Source organism: Musa acuminata, unplaced genomic scaffold, assembly GCF_036884655.1.
Source record: "Musa acuminata AAA Group cultivar baxijiao unplaced genomic scaffold, Cavendish_Baxijiao_AAA HiC_scaffold_1110, whole genome shotgun sequence".
In the NCBI taxonomy this organism is placed as follows: domain Eukaryota; kingdom Viridiplantae; phylum Streptophyta; class Magnoliopsida; order Zingiberales; family Musaceae; genus Musa; species Musa acuminata.
The window spans coordinates 92441-104206 of NW_027021323.1; the positions used below are offsets into that span (position 1 = coordinate 92441).

General features: G+C 34.7%; 2 protein-coding genes across 3 annotated transcripts in view; both read right to left on the reverse strand.

The window, feature by feature from the left end:
• The window catches only part of LOC135666596 (anaphase-promoting complex subunit 6-like), a 13113-nt gene extending 6517 nt beyond the window's left edge, over nucleotides 1-6596 (reverse strand). The window contains exons 1-7 of the mRNA XM_065178188.1: nucleotides 6269-6596; nucleotides 4453-4587; nucleotides 4292-4365; nucleotides 3226-3265; nucleotides 1337-1382; nucleotides 104-183; nucleotides 5-28 (exon numbers count right to left, since the gene is read on the reverse strand). Coding sequence (XP_065034260.1) covers nucleotides 5-28; nucleotides 104-183; nucleotides 1337-1382; nucleotides 3226-3265; nucleotides 4292-4365; nucleotides 4453-4587; nucleotides 6269-6514 — 645 coding nt within the window. The 5' untranslated portion in view covers nucleotides 6515-6596. The remainder of the gene's footprint in view (nucleotides 1-4; nucleotides 29-103; nucleotides 184-1336; nucleotides 1383-3225; nucleotides 3266-4291; nucleotides 4366-4452; nucleotides 4588-6268) is intronic.
• An 827-nt stretch (nucleotides 6597-7423) lies between these two features.
• Nucleotides 7424-11355, reverse strand: LOC135666592 (cytochrome c oxidase assembly protein COX11, mitochondrial-like). Of its 2 annotated transcripts, none has more exons than XM_065178183.1 (6): nucleotides 10929-11355; nucleotides 10703-10755; nucleotides 8926-8998; nucleotides 8758-8862; nucleotides 7815-7895; nucleotides 7424-7724 (listed from the first exon to the last, which is right to left on the reverse strand). In XM_065178183.1, the coding sequence occupies exons 1-6, from the start codon at nucleotides 11256-11258 to the stop codon at nucleotides 7623-7625; spliced, it is 744 nt and encodes a 247-aa protein (XP_065034255.1). In that variant the 5' UTR covers nucleotides 11259-11355; the 3' UTR covers nucleotides 7424-7622. The 2 variants fall into 2 exon arrangements, with proteins under 2 accessions (XP_065034255.1, XP_065034254.1); XM_065178182.1 differs by having other exon boundaries at nucleotides 10890-11355.
• Nucleotides 11356-11766: the final 411 nt, after the last annotated feature.

The window sequence follows — 11766 nt, forward strand, 5'->3', positions numbered from 1 at the left end:
TGGCTTCTACAACATGTTCTTTGACGTGCTACAAAATCAAAAGAAACAGTCAAAATCATATATTTTCTGATGCCAGATATTAATACAGTGCTTACGACATTACCTTCTTTACAAGACATGAGTAGAATGATGACAACCACTTATCATCTTTTCCAAATTGCAAAGATGATAATAGACTTGATTCTGAAATGTGTCGAAGTTTCAAACTTCTAATTTTCAGGAAAAATTGAGATTTGAAAAATCTACATCAAATGAAAATATCTAAACAAACATCAATCAGAACAATTTCTGATGGTCAGATAGAAGATATATATATTGGAACACCAGTTCACTAAGAATAGAAAACAAAAATTTAAGAAGGCTTTTTATTTGTGCATATGCCCCTTCTTTAAATTTGTCATAAAAGAATTAGCAAAATTCTAGTGTTGTCAGAAGATTTTACAGACCGTATGATCCAACAGGTTATCTTTTACCAAAGGTACTATCAGATAGAAAAAGTAACATACTTTTAGGTTGTCAAGTCTCCATAACAAATATCATCCAAAAACAAATTTTCACCAGATAGACTCCTATAACTGTTTGTCAATGTGTTCACAAACAGAAGAACCTTTAGAATAATTCAAGAATGATGTGAAGCATGCCTTGGAACATTCAAAAAAGTTCAAGAAAGTACAAGGACACAAATGTTGTGAACTCAATTTTGCACTCTAGATGTGTTTCATACATGATACTATAATGTAATTTTATTAAAACCATATGCTCCTTTAATATAGTAATAACAAAAGTTCAAATAGCAGCATTAAGCCAAACGTTAGACCCAAATAATTTGGTATCACACTACAATCTGTTATCCTTTTAATGAAATTAAAGTTTACTGAAAAATGAATAGTGGAAGAAATTTAAATCACCTCTGAGCATTGATGTGCTTATAACCTATGTCATCAAATTTTGGTATATTTGATTCACTATGGTGGCATTCTAAGTCACATATGCACAAAAAAATAATTAAGAAACACTTAGGAAGATTCATGAAAATTTATGTATAACTAATATCCAATTAAAAACCCAGCTGGGTTTTAGGTACATAAATAGTCCATACCAAATACTCTGGGATCATGCACATCCAAGATTCCAAGTAAAATTATCTTAAACGTTGTGCATAAGTCCATTCTCTTATTCAGATAGAAACAAAGCAACCAGCAAGCAACACTAATTATACACATATTTTTTTTAAGAATTAATTTTAGAGTTGGTTCACAATAATGATATCAGTGCTCATATGATTTGTTAACCAAAAGCTTCAAGTAACTTGTATCTGTCAATTTTGTAACCTTACCCTCCTCACACGTGAGCATGTAATTGTCAACCAGACATTCCAAAGCCTGATAGCACATGGCAAAATATGCAGTATAAGACAAAATAAACAAGACAGCTTTCTTTAATGATGTAGCATATACAATCCACAGTAACAATATAGAAAACTCTAAATCAAAATTTCAAAGTACACCATTTGGTGGCAAAGATTTATTTGTCGAAACAATAATGCCACAGATCTCACATGTTAAGCAGAATTAAGAAGTCTAGAATCCAAAACATATAACGATTCATTGAAATTTTAGTTTATGTCCATGATATCGTATTCAATAAAAATGGTTCATTGGTATGTTCTACCAAAACTGCATGAGATTTGCAATCAATTCATCAAGTCATTGGGAAAATTAATTATACATTATAACATTCTCCACAGACCAAAACCAGGATGTTATCATTGCAAAGAATTCAAAGGTACCCTACATAAAGTCTTTTCCTGGTAGTTAACAAAAACATGCATTCATTATTTGTAACATTTAATTCTTGTCATTTGCATAAAAGCATGAGCTTGCTGATCTTGCAGTGCATAACAATCACAAACACTAAGTACCAACCTAAATTAACCAAGAAACATTTATTCAGCCATTTTATTAAGAAAAGAGAAGTAGCAATATGAGGTTACATGAAGAAATGGTGATGGAAATGACTAGGTTGAGAATCAAAAGAAATTGTCAAGATTATGAAATATTATCAGGAAATTCAAGTTCATATTCTACATGAAAAATCAATGAGTAATGGTGTCTGGAAGCATTATTTTTTGGAAGCATCTCTGAATTTTTAACCTCTTAACTAACAAGTAATTTAGAAATTAGTACAGCATGCTTTTGGTAAAGAATGATAGAGGAACCATGATAGTAATTTGATTTATGAAGGATGAAGCAATAACATTAACCACTTAAAAAAATCTGTATTCAGCCTATCAATCAGCCTACAAAATGTTCAATTTCTCCAATTTTGCCTGATATATTAGTTTTTCCCTTCTTTATTGGCTGGTGCAAATCTATAACAGATTGTCAAATACTTGCCTTCATGATGGTTCTTAAATTGTGAACTTCCAAGAGCCTAGATTCTTAGAAGGAAGACTCTTTCACTTTAAATTAATGCTAATTTCCTCGTATAATTACTTTGTAATACAACTATAGAAATCTTCCTAAATACAAAAAGTACCTTATGCAATCTAACTGCTATGTCAATGCACTTCCACACTACCTGAAAGTAACTGTCAGAAAAAATGATGAGCTAAAAATTTTTCTTATCAGACTTCTCAATAAAGGCATGCCATTTTTCTAATGGTAAGAACTGACTATTGGTTGAACTATCTGATGTTTTATGATGTTATCCAAGTTGGCTTGGGATGACATCCTTGTCAGACCCCGATTCAAAGGAATGGAAGGAGCAACTGGTCCTCTTTCATCAGGTCAAGAGTCTCAATGATTTGTAATATTTACTCAGATTGAAGTATAACTAGAACTTTTAAGGCTGAAAATTGTTCCATGTGTCTCGTAAGAGAAAGTGATATGCCCTAACTTGGGAAATGAATTTTAAAGTATGAGATAATGTAAACAAAAAATTTGAAGGTGAGAATTGTGATCACCTATTTGGTAGTCAAAGCAAGTAAAGAACACCAGCCTACATTTGTCATTCTAAATGCATGTTTCAGGTTAATTTCAACTAACGAGCCATCAGCAGTGGTTCCTCACATTGAATCAGGGAACCACTCAAGAAATACTTTAAATTGTTTTAAATTTCTGTGGTGTGCCTTGAGTTTTTATCCTTGTTATATACAAATAAAACAATCTCAAACCTAGGTATTAGTTACACATTTTTTGGATCAGAAGCAAAGATTTATCTTACCTCATAACATAATGCATCTGCTTTAACAGCTGCTTTATACCTTAAACACATTAACCAAAGAAAAGGTTAAGCATATGAATAACTTGCAATGTCACAATAATAAGAGGTAACCACAACTAAAACACATGATAGAACTAGTAAATGCAAAGGCAGGTCAAAAATTGCAAGCAGTTACTTAAAAGTAAATCAAATAAAACTTCTAAAGTGATTCACACAATGTTTATCTTGTATATGAGCAAATAATGTAGAAAAACTAACCATTGAAATGCACAGGGAGATTGTTTAGTAAATGACAAGATAAAGAAACACCACAAAAGAGTTAACTGAAGTAGGAATTAGAAATATAGAATGATAAATACATATTTGAAAGATATCTTGTTGAAGTATGCATACATGAATTCTTGTTTCCAGCTTCACTCATCTTGAAGAGATAATAACCTGTTCCACTTCACTCATCTCACCCAGGTAATGGCCTAAACCGTTGAGTTGAGAAACCTGGCAACATAACCAGGTTCTTAGGACAGCATGTGTTATTCCAATTGTCGATTGGCATACAGTGCAAGCATGATGCCTTGAAAATTGGTCCTTGGGTTCCCACATGTCTAAGAGTTCTCTTAACTTCACAAAGAGAGAGATAAAAATTAGAGTGCCATTATAAGCACATATAGGTTGGTAAATTAACAAAATTTTAGTCATAGTTCCTCCATTCTTGAAAGACCTTACTCTAATTCTTAAAGGTCTATGCATGACCTTTTGTATTAATAAGATATGACACCAAAATATTGTATCAAAAATACTGACTTCTTTATTTTAGAAATTTTGATTTTGGAAAAATTGATCAACATATGACTTAAATCAAACATTTCCAGCTCAATGTCCTTATTGCCCTATATCAGGCTAAATGAAGTGTCATTACGAGATAATTTTACTCTTTGAATACTCCTTTTCTGTTCTTTCATTCTTTACATCATTTAATTCAAACATCAGTAACTTGGAAAACCCAACAGCCATATACATAAAACAATATCAAGAGTTGCAAACTATAATTAAAACAATAAAAGTTCACCATTGTCTGGCTTGAGCACGATTTTCCAAAGCCTCATATGCTTTGCCACGTAAAAAACAAATTGCTGAAGTAATCTGGTGACAGAAAAGAATACTTAAATTAGGCATCATGAAGAAAGCTAGTTACAAGAAAGGAAAGTCACAGTTCATCAGATATGTTACATTAATTTCATGATCTTCAGTATCCTTATCCAAGTACATTGCAGTCCCATCATTTTGTGAGAGAACATTTCCATGCTCATCAACTTTAGCATCACCAAGCATTGCCAGACATTGATGCCATTCTTTTAGCTCTTCCTAAGTGAAAATAAATTGAAAGCAAAGAATAGAATTAAGCATGAAACAAGCATTAAATGCATCAATTGGTAAAAAAATGCACTCAAATGCATCAATCAGTACAAAATAGCAGACTCAATTAAATTATATACAATTAAGATACTACAGGGAAGAAGAATTCTGATAAAACAGGGAAACAAGTAACTAGTAAACCATAGACAAGTTTTTGCATGTCACAATTTGGTCATGAACATAATCAAACATATTAACTTGGCAACAAATTAGCCTGCAGAATATTCTAAAAGGATATCTTAAAGTCATTATATGAATTATGGTCTCAACATAGATCATATTAACCATTAATTGCACGGATGTGGCTGTTGGAAACCAAATATTTCATGTTATATGGATCTTTCCATATATGTGGAGCCAAGCTACATGGATCATTTTTCACGATTGAGCTCTTTTAACAACAATGTTGTTAATCAAACTAAGAGGCATCAAATATCTTTTAATTGTTGCTGATAAATTGTATTAGGTTTTCTTCTACTTCTTTCCCCTACAAACTTTATAAACTTACCTTGACCATTCATTCCATTAATAAGTCTTCTTTGGATAAGTCCATGCCACATTTTTATAGCACGGTTTTCATTTCACTCTCGATTGAAGTGATCCCTGGTTGTTAACAAACACAAATATTTCTTTTCTATCTTATAAATACCCCACATAACCATTTCCACATTCTCATTGCCATCACAGTCTGCAATTTACTGAGATACTAATCACATACTTTCTACTATGCACCAGGGTGAAAATATCGTGGAATGTCAACCACACTGATGATTTCCTAATATTTCTTTGGGTTATACCAACCAATTCAACAGGTTTCAATAAACCGTATCATGATCTCAGTAACACTAATTTCTGCATGTGATTTTATAGCTATCCAATATCACCATTGACAATGGACAACTGTCCTTACAAATGTCTAGAAGATACATAATACTTTGTAGTCTTTCAGTAACTAATTTATTCTGAATATGATTTATAAGACCAAGAGGTATAAGGATAAATAGGTAGAAAGGAAAAAGATTATCATGCTCCCCGTGGAATCCCAGGATTTAAAAAAGGAAAATGGAGAATAATTTGTATTCTCAATTTTCACCTTGTGTATGTTTAAAAGAAACATCCAATGTGGCACATTATATACTTTAATCCATATTTTGAACAATCTAAATTCTAGCATTCACAAGACCTAGTGCATTCCTTCTAAAAAATCTAGGTTCCAGATGTGGCATGAGATATATTTAGCGCATACTATTTAACATCCTAAAATGGTCGACACATACTATTTAACTTGCTAAATTCCAGCACTCACTGGACCTTGCACATCCTTCTATAAGAAAACCTGATTACATAAATGCCACATCATCGGATACGAACATGGTAATAACAAGCTTACATTCCTCCAATAATCGATCATGCGCTTACACGGTCAGCCACAACTGGAAAAGGTAATGACAAACATTTACCAAGAAAGTTGCCAGCTGACACCATTGTGCCACGAGATCAAATAAATCTACACGCAATATAAAAGTCCAAGCAAAAACGAATAAGCCCTCTGAAACTAAAGTCGTTCGACAAAATGTCTCAGAAAATATATGACGATCGCTTAAGGGCAATGACGTTATGGAGGTTGTACCAGGCATTTGGCGGCGAGGTAACGAAAGCGGAGGTCACGGAGAACGATCTGGGAGGAATTAAGGAGGTGGAGGGCGCGGCGGTACTGGCGGCCAAGGAAGAGGGCCTGAGCCTGCATGTAGATGTCGGCGGGGTCACCGGTGGCTGCCACCACCTTGTCGGCGAAGAATATGGCCGACGAGTAGAGGTGCTTGCTCACGCAGTCGCGCACCACCCCTCGCAGCGTCTCTACCGCCTCCTCCCTCATCTCTCTCCCACTCGTCTCTTCTCCCTACCAAATTCCAAATCGAAATGAGAGGGAAACAGTGGAATGTGATGCGACGGACTGACCTATTTGGGTTTCTTTAGGGCTTTATAGTCTGAGCGTTTTCATAAATAAAGTCCGACATATTGATTATAACGCCCATTGTGGCGGTTTAAATGAAGCTGTTATCTTGCTTGTTAATAACGGGTATGTTATCGAACATTATAACGGTCCTTCTTTAAAAAGAGGAACGGCTAAATTAGTATAAACTCTATTCTTGTCCACAAATTAGAATTCCACAAATTCAATAGATATATTAAAAAAGATATAATTACTCTTTAATAATTCCATTTTGTGGATGTTAATTCAATTACGCAATGTAAAAAAAGAATAAGAAAAAAAAAACTTGTGACACTGTCATGGTTTTAAAAAATTGATTGTTTTGTTCAACACTAATTATCATCATCGATATGGATACAAATAGTTACATTAATAAGTGGTAGATAATGTGAGATTATGAGCTTATTATACTTCAAGCCAATTTACAAAAAGAAGACAAATTTGTAGAAAAGCATGGAACCAACTAACTAGATGGTCATCGTAATTGATTATTGATGACAATATCCATCTTGTTCCTAATTTTCAATACATTATAGGGCTTCAAATTTGGAGTACATCAGTCAGTACCATTCATCTTAATATACAAGCATCTTTTCACTTTTTTTTGTCTTTTGAGAGATTCAATACTTTGGGTGAGATTTCACAAGTTGCAAACCTTGAAATCTTTTCCGGTTCTGAGAAACCAATTATACTCGAGCGCAATAACTTAAAATTCTAACATAATCTCTTCTGGTGATACAAGAATAGGTTTCCCCAAGCACATACATCCATTTTGAAACTCAAATTTGAATGGGAGCCAATTAAAATCCTCTAGAGGGTGAGGATCAATGAATTATTATTTCATTTCAGTGACAATTTCGTATTCTACATAGCATTTTGATATCATTCCAGTATATAAGACAAAACAATATATGGAAAATACAAGAACAGTTATCTGTCACTGGAGACTTCACAGACTAAGTGGTAAAGAAATGAAGCTTGTGATGCTTTGCTAACGCTCATTAACTTTAAAGAAGGTGTATGAAAGGATCAGGTTGTTGACACCATCCATCTTAGGATCAGCCTCAAACTCTGGGTCAACGTAGAAGAAAACCTGCAGACGACTCCCAAGTCCAAAGTTTCGTAATCAGAAATTAAAAGATAATAATTAGCATGTCCAGTAGTATCAGTGTTCACTCATTACCGGCATGTCAATTTGTTCTCCTGGAAGAAGTCGCTGCTCTTCAAAACAAAAACACTGAATCTTGTTAAAGTAAACTGCAGCCTGCGGAAAAATATCCCAATAATATTATGACCTGTCCAACCTTTTGAGTATAACTTCTTGACAGTGAAAATACATAATGATCGGCCAAAGCAGGCGGGTTTTGCTAATTTGATACATCTTTCTGTATATCTAACTCTTAGATCATCATGGCTGGTATAACAGTAAGCTACCATTTTTCTTCTCAGGATGAACATGAAGGGAGCTGTATCTGTCTTCTACAGTATAATGACAAAATTATTATCCCTGATACCAAAAAAAAAAAAAGCCTAATGTGCACAAGCATGGCATTTCTTGCAACAAATGCCGTCCACATTACGTAAATATCCCAATCCAAACCAATTGTTTACTGTTTTCTCAAAATAATAGGTGAAAGGGTGTCTTGTAGATTATTGTTTAAGCTAATAACACTATGGAGAAATTTTGACAAAATAATCGATCTGTTAATATCAAAGAGCCTGCTATAATTCATCAGAAGTTATCAATTAATTAGTCTTTCCTCTTAGCACATGTGGTCTCTGTCTATTTACAATTCTGCTTATCCATGCCTTGGAGATCAATGTAGCTCTTAAAAGGGAACTTAATATCTCCTGTTAGAGCTTTACTCTTTCCAGGCAGTATATAGAGTGCAATTATGTCTAATTTTTTTGTTCGATGAACTTCATAATTATATTAGTAAGGAATTGTAGACAACAAACGGGCCTGCAAGGCACAGAATTAAAAGTTATCAACACCAAGCCAGCACAAGTTTCTATCATCATAGAAATTATGTGAACTATTTTCCAAACTCATGAGGTAAGTTATATCGATAAACTGTGACATTCGAAAATGGGTTGAGAAACATGCACAACTTGAGAATTCATACCTTCATTGGGGTAACATTGTATGTAGAAACACCAGTTATGGGAGTTGAGCTATGATTTTCAGCAGTATAAAATGCAAGGGCACTTTCTCCTGGCTTAACCCTGACCTATGTGAACTAAAAACAATTAGATAAACTTATCCATTACTAGAGTTAATAACAAAAGGTAACCTCTCTTTGTGTAGGGGTAAATTTCCATGGCATCCCATCAGCAACATCAGCATTGAATTGAACAACAAGCTCCCTGTCGAAAGCAAAGGTCAGAGCGTAATTCAATTATATTCCAGTCTTAAACTGCAGTACACTAAATGCGCTAAAGAACATTTTGTGAGTTTTGATGGAGTAATCAAGTATAAAATTATAATTGATTGAAGCTGATCTATTCTATAATCAAGCCATGCTAAGATGACATTACAACTTGCAAAGTAGGGACACGACGTGCTATGACATTATTCCTCTGGAACATTCCAGCTATAGCATGTGAGTAACAATCTTCGTCATAAAGGACAACCACCACCATATTCACCTGATCATATCAACCATATTTAGTCTTCTATCTTTGATTAAATCTCTCCCGCTTCACGTAGAAAGACCAATTGAAGATAATAATCACGGATTAAGGTAATCCTTGGTTAGGAATAGAGTAACATTCTTGTTAAGTTTCTTGAATTAAATGCCAAGCCCAACATTCAGATATTTTAAATAGGTTAACCTTCAAAACAAATTCCTTCTTATTTCTCTTAAACATCATATGAATGCGACCATTGTTAGATATTAGATCTTCACCAAACTTTATTGTGCACTTTCACTGTACACAAACTCATTAACGTAATCCTTGGTTAGGAATAGAGTAACATTCTTGTTAAGTGTCTTAAATTAAATGCCAAACCCAACTATCCCAGAAATTTTAAACAGGTTAACCTTCAAAACAAATTCCTTCTTATTTCTCTTAAACATCATATGAATGGGACCATTGTTTGATATAAGACCTTCACCAAACTTTATCATGCACTTTCACTGTACACAAACTCATTTCAAATTCTTTAACTTCATGTGATAAACAGCTATACTGATGTATCAGGTGTCTCAAAATCTCTGTCAGTTTATATTGCAACGTATCATATTAGCTATGTTAGTTTATTACCCTCATGATTGAGAATTTTGTAGTTCTAGTAGGAGAAGAAGATCCTAATCCTAATCGTAGGAATGCACATGGATTTAAATCCTAACTTATTAGGAAATAATCTCAGTTGATTTATGGTTGAAAAAGCAAAAAAGAGAGCTTACAATTAAAGGTACTGTAAGACTCTTAAGACATGACAATTTTGAAGATCTCTTCTCTCTGTTTACTTCTCGATTTCTCTTTACCACATCCTCCATCTTTTCTCTCTAATCTCTTCTGGAAGATATCATCTTTCCCCAAAAGAAAAAAGAAGGGACAATAGCACATGATAATAGCGGAAATATCCCATCATTAAAGATCTAAGAAAAGCTTTAAATGGGTTTTTCCTAAGAAGCAAGTTGAAGTAAATAAATGATGAAGTTGCCACAAACTGCCACATCAATGAGAGTATGGCCAAAGAACTCAGGTCTAAGATAAAGATAAAACAGCATTGGACAATAAACAGGATGGAGATGGAAGTTACAGTGGGGAGACGCAGGAAAGGCAACATAACAAGAGTAACTAGTAGGATTAATGGAGTACAACAGTATCTGCCCCAGCACTGGGCACACAGCAGGCACTCTCCTCAGATCACCGACGACAAGATTCATACTTACCAATTGCATCAAAACAATCATGACGAAAAGATAAAATCCACACCAAGAAAAACATAAATAAATAATCATGCAACACAATGCTTGCAAATTCTTAGGGTGGATCACATATATATAATTCCCGTCGATATTACCATATGTCATAAATACATGTAGGTTGAGAAATCGTTACCTCGAAGCCTTGGTTCCTTCTTGCGCATGGCGGGCGATCTTCTCCTCGACACTCTACACAGACATAATCGTCGTCACAAGCCATCAACGGTTGATTATTTCCGAAAGCATTTTAAGATTCTTAAGCAAAAAAGAAATGATTTCGATCAATTTCTTCATCAAATAAAATGAAAGTATCGACCGACTACCAAAGAAGAAGACAACGGACAAGAGGGAAAGAAGATCACGTCGCGGCGCTGCACGGTGCCTCCGTAACCGGTGGCCTGGCAGAAGCGGCGGTAGAGGGGGACGGCGGCGTAGGAGGCGCCGACCATCGCGGCGACCATTCCGAGGAGGTACACGAGGATGTTACGCGAACTCCGATCCCGGGCGGAGGCGGCGTCGCGGCCGCTGGAAGCACACCGGAACTGGCCGCGTACGCCGGGCAAGACGGCTGCGGGGATCGAGAACCAACCGTGGGGAGCAAAAGGGCGGCTAGGGCAGGGAGGGTGAGGGAAGAGGAGGGAGGATAGGTCGCGTCGGCCGAGAAGGGAGAAGAGAGAAGCGCGCTTCGGCATCTCGGGATGGGAATGAAGCAATGGTGGCACTCTATTTGACCGCTATGTGTTTGTTCTTTTGACTAACAGAACAAGCCGCGGCTTCTCGAGAACTCATTGCCGCGGGATATTGTCCCGTGATTAAGAAGTGCTTATATAACTCATTTGCATCCCGAGATGAGGTAAATGAAACTTCTGCATCCAACTCAATAAAAATATTCTACTGTATATAATGAACAATAAAAATGATAATTTTATCTTTCATTAATGAATATAAATATATTCTTATATTTTTATATTTTTTTATTTTTTTACTGTAAACTTCTTTCATTTTCTTGCGGTAGATATTTTTGAATCATTTCATTTTTTCTATCCATAACTTTATAAATATATCTTACTTTTAGACTTTTTTTATTATTTACTAATTAAAAGATTCGAATAAGAAGATGTATTACTTTTAATATATAAACTATAAGATTATAAAATTATAGCATTAAAATTATATCATCATTCCTTTTGTCCTTTTGTT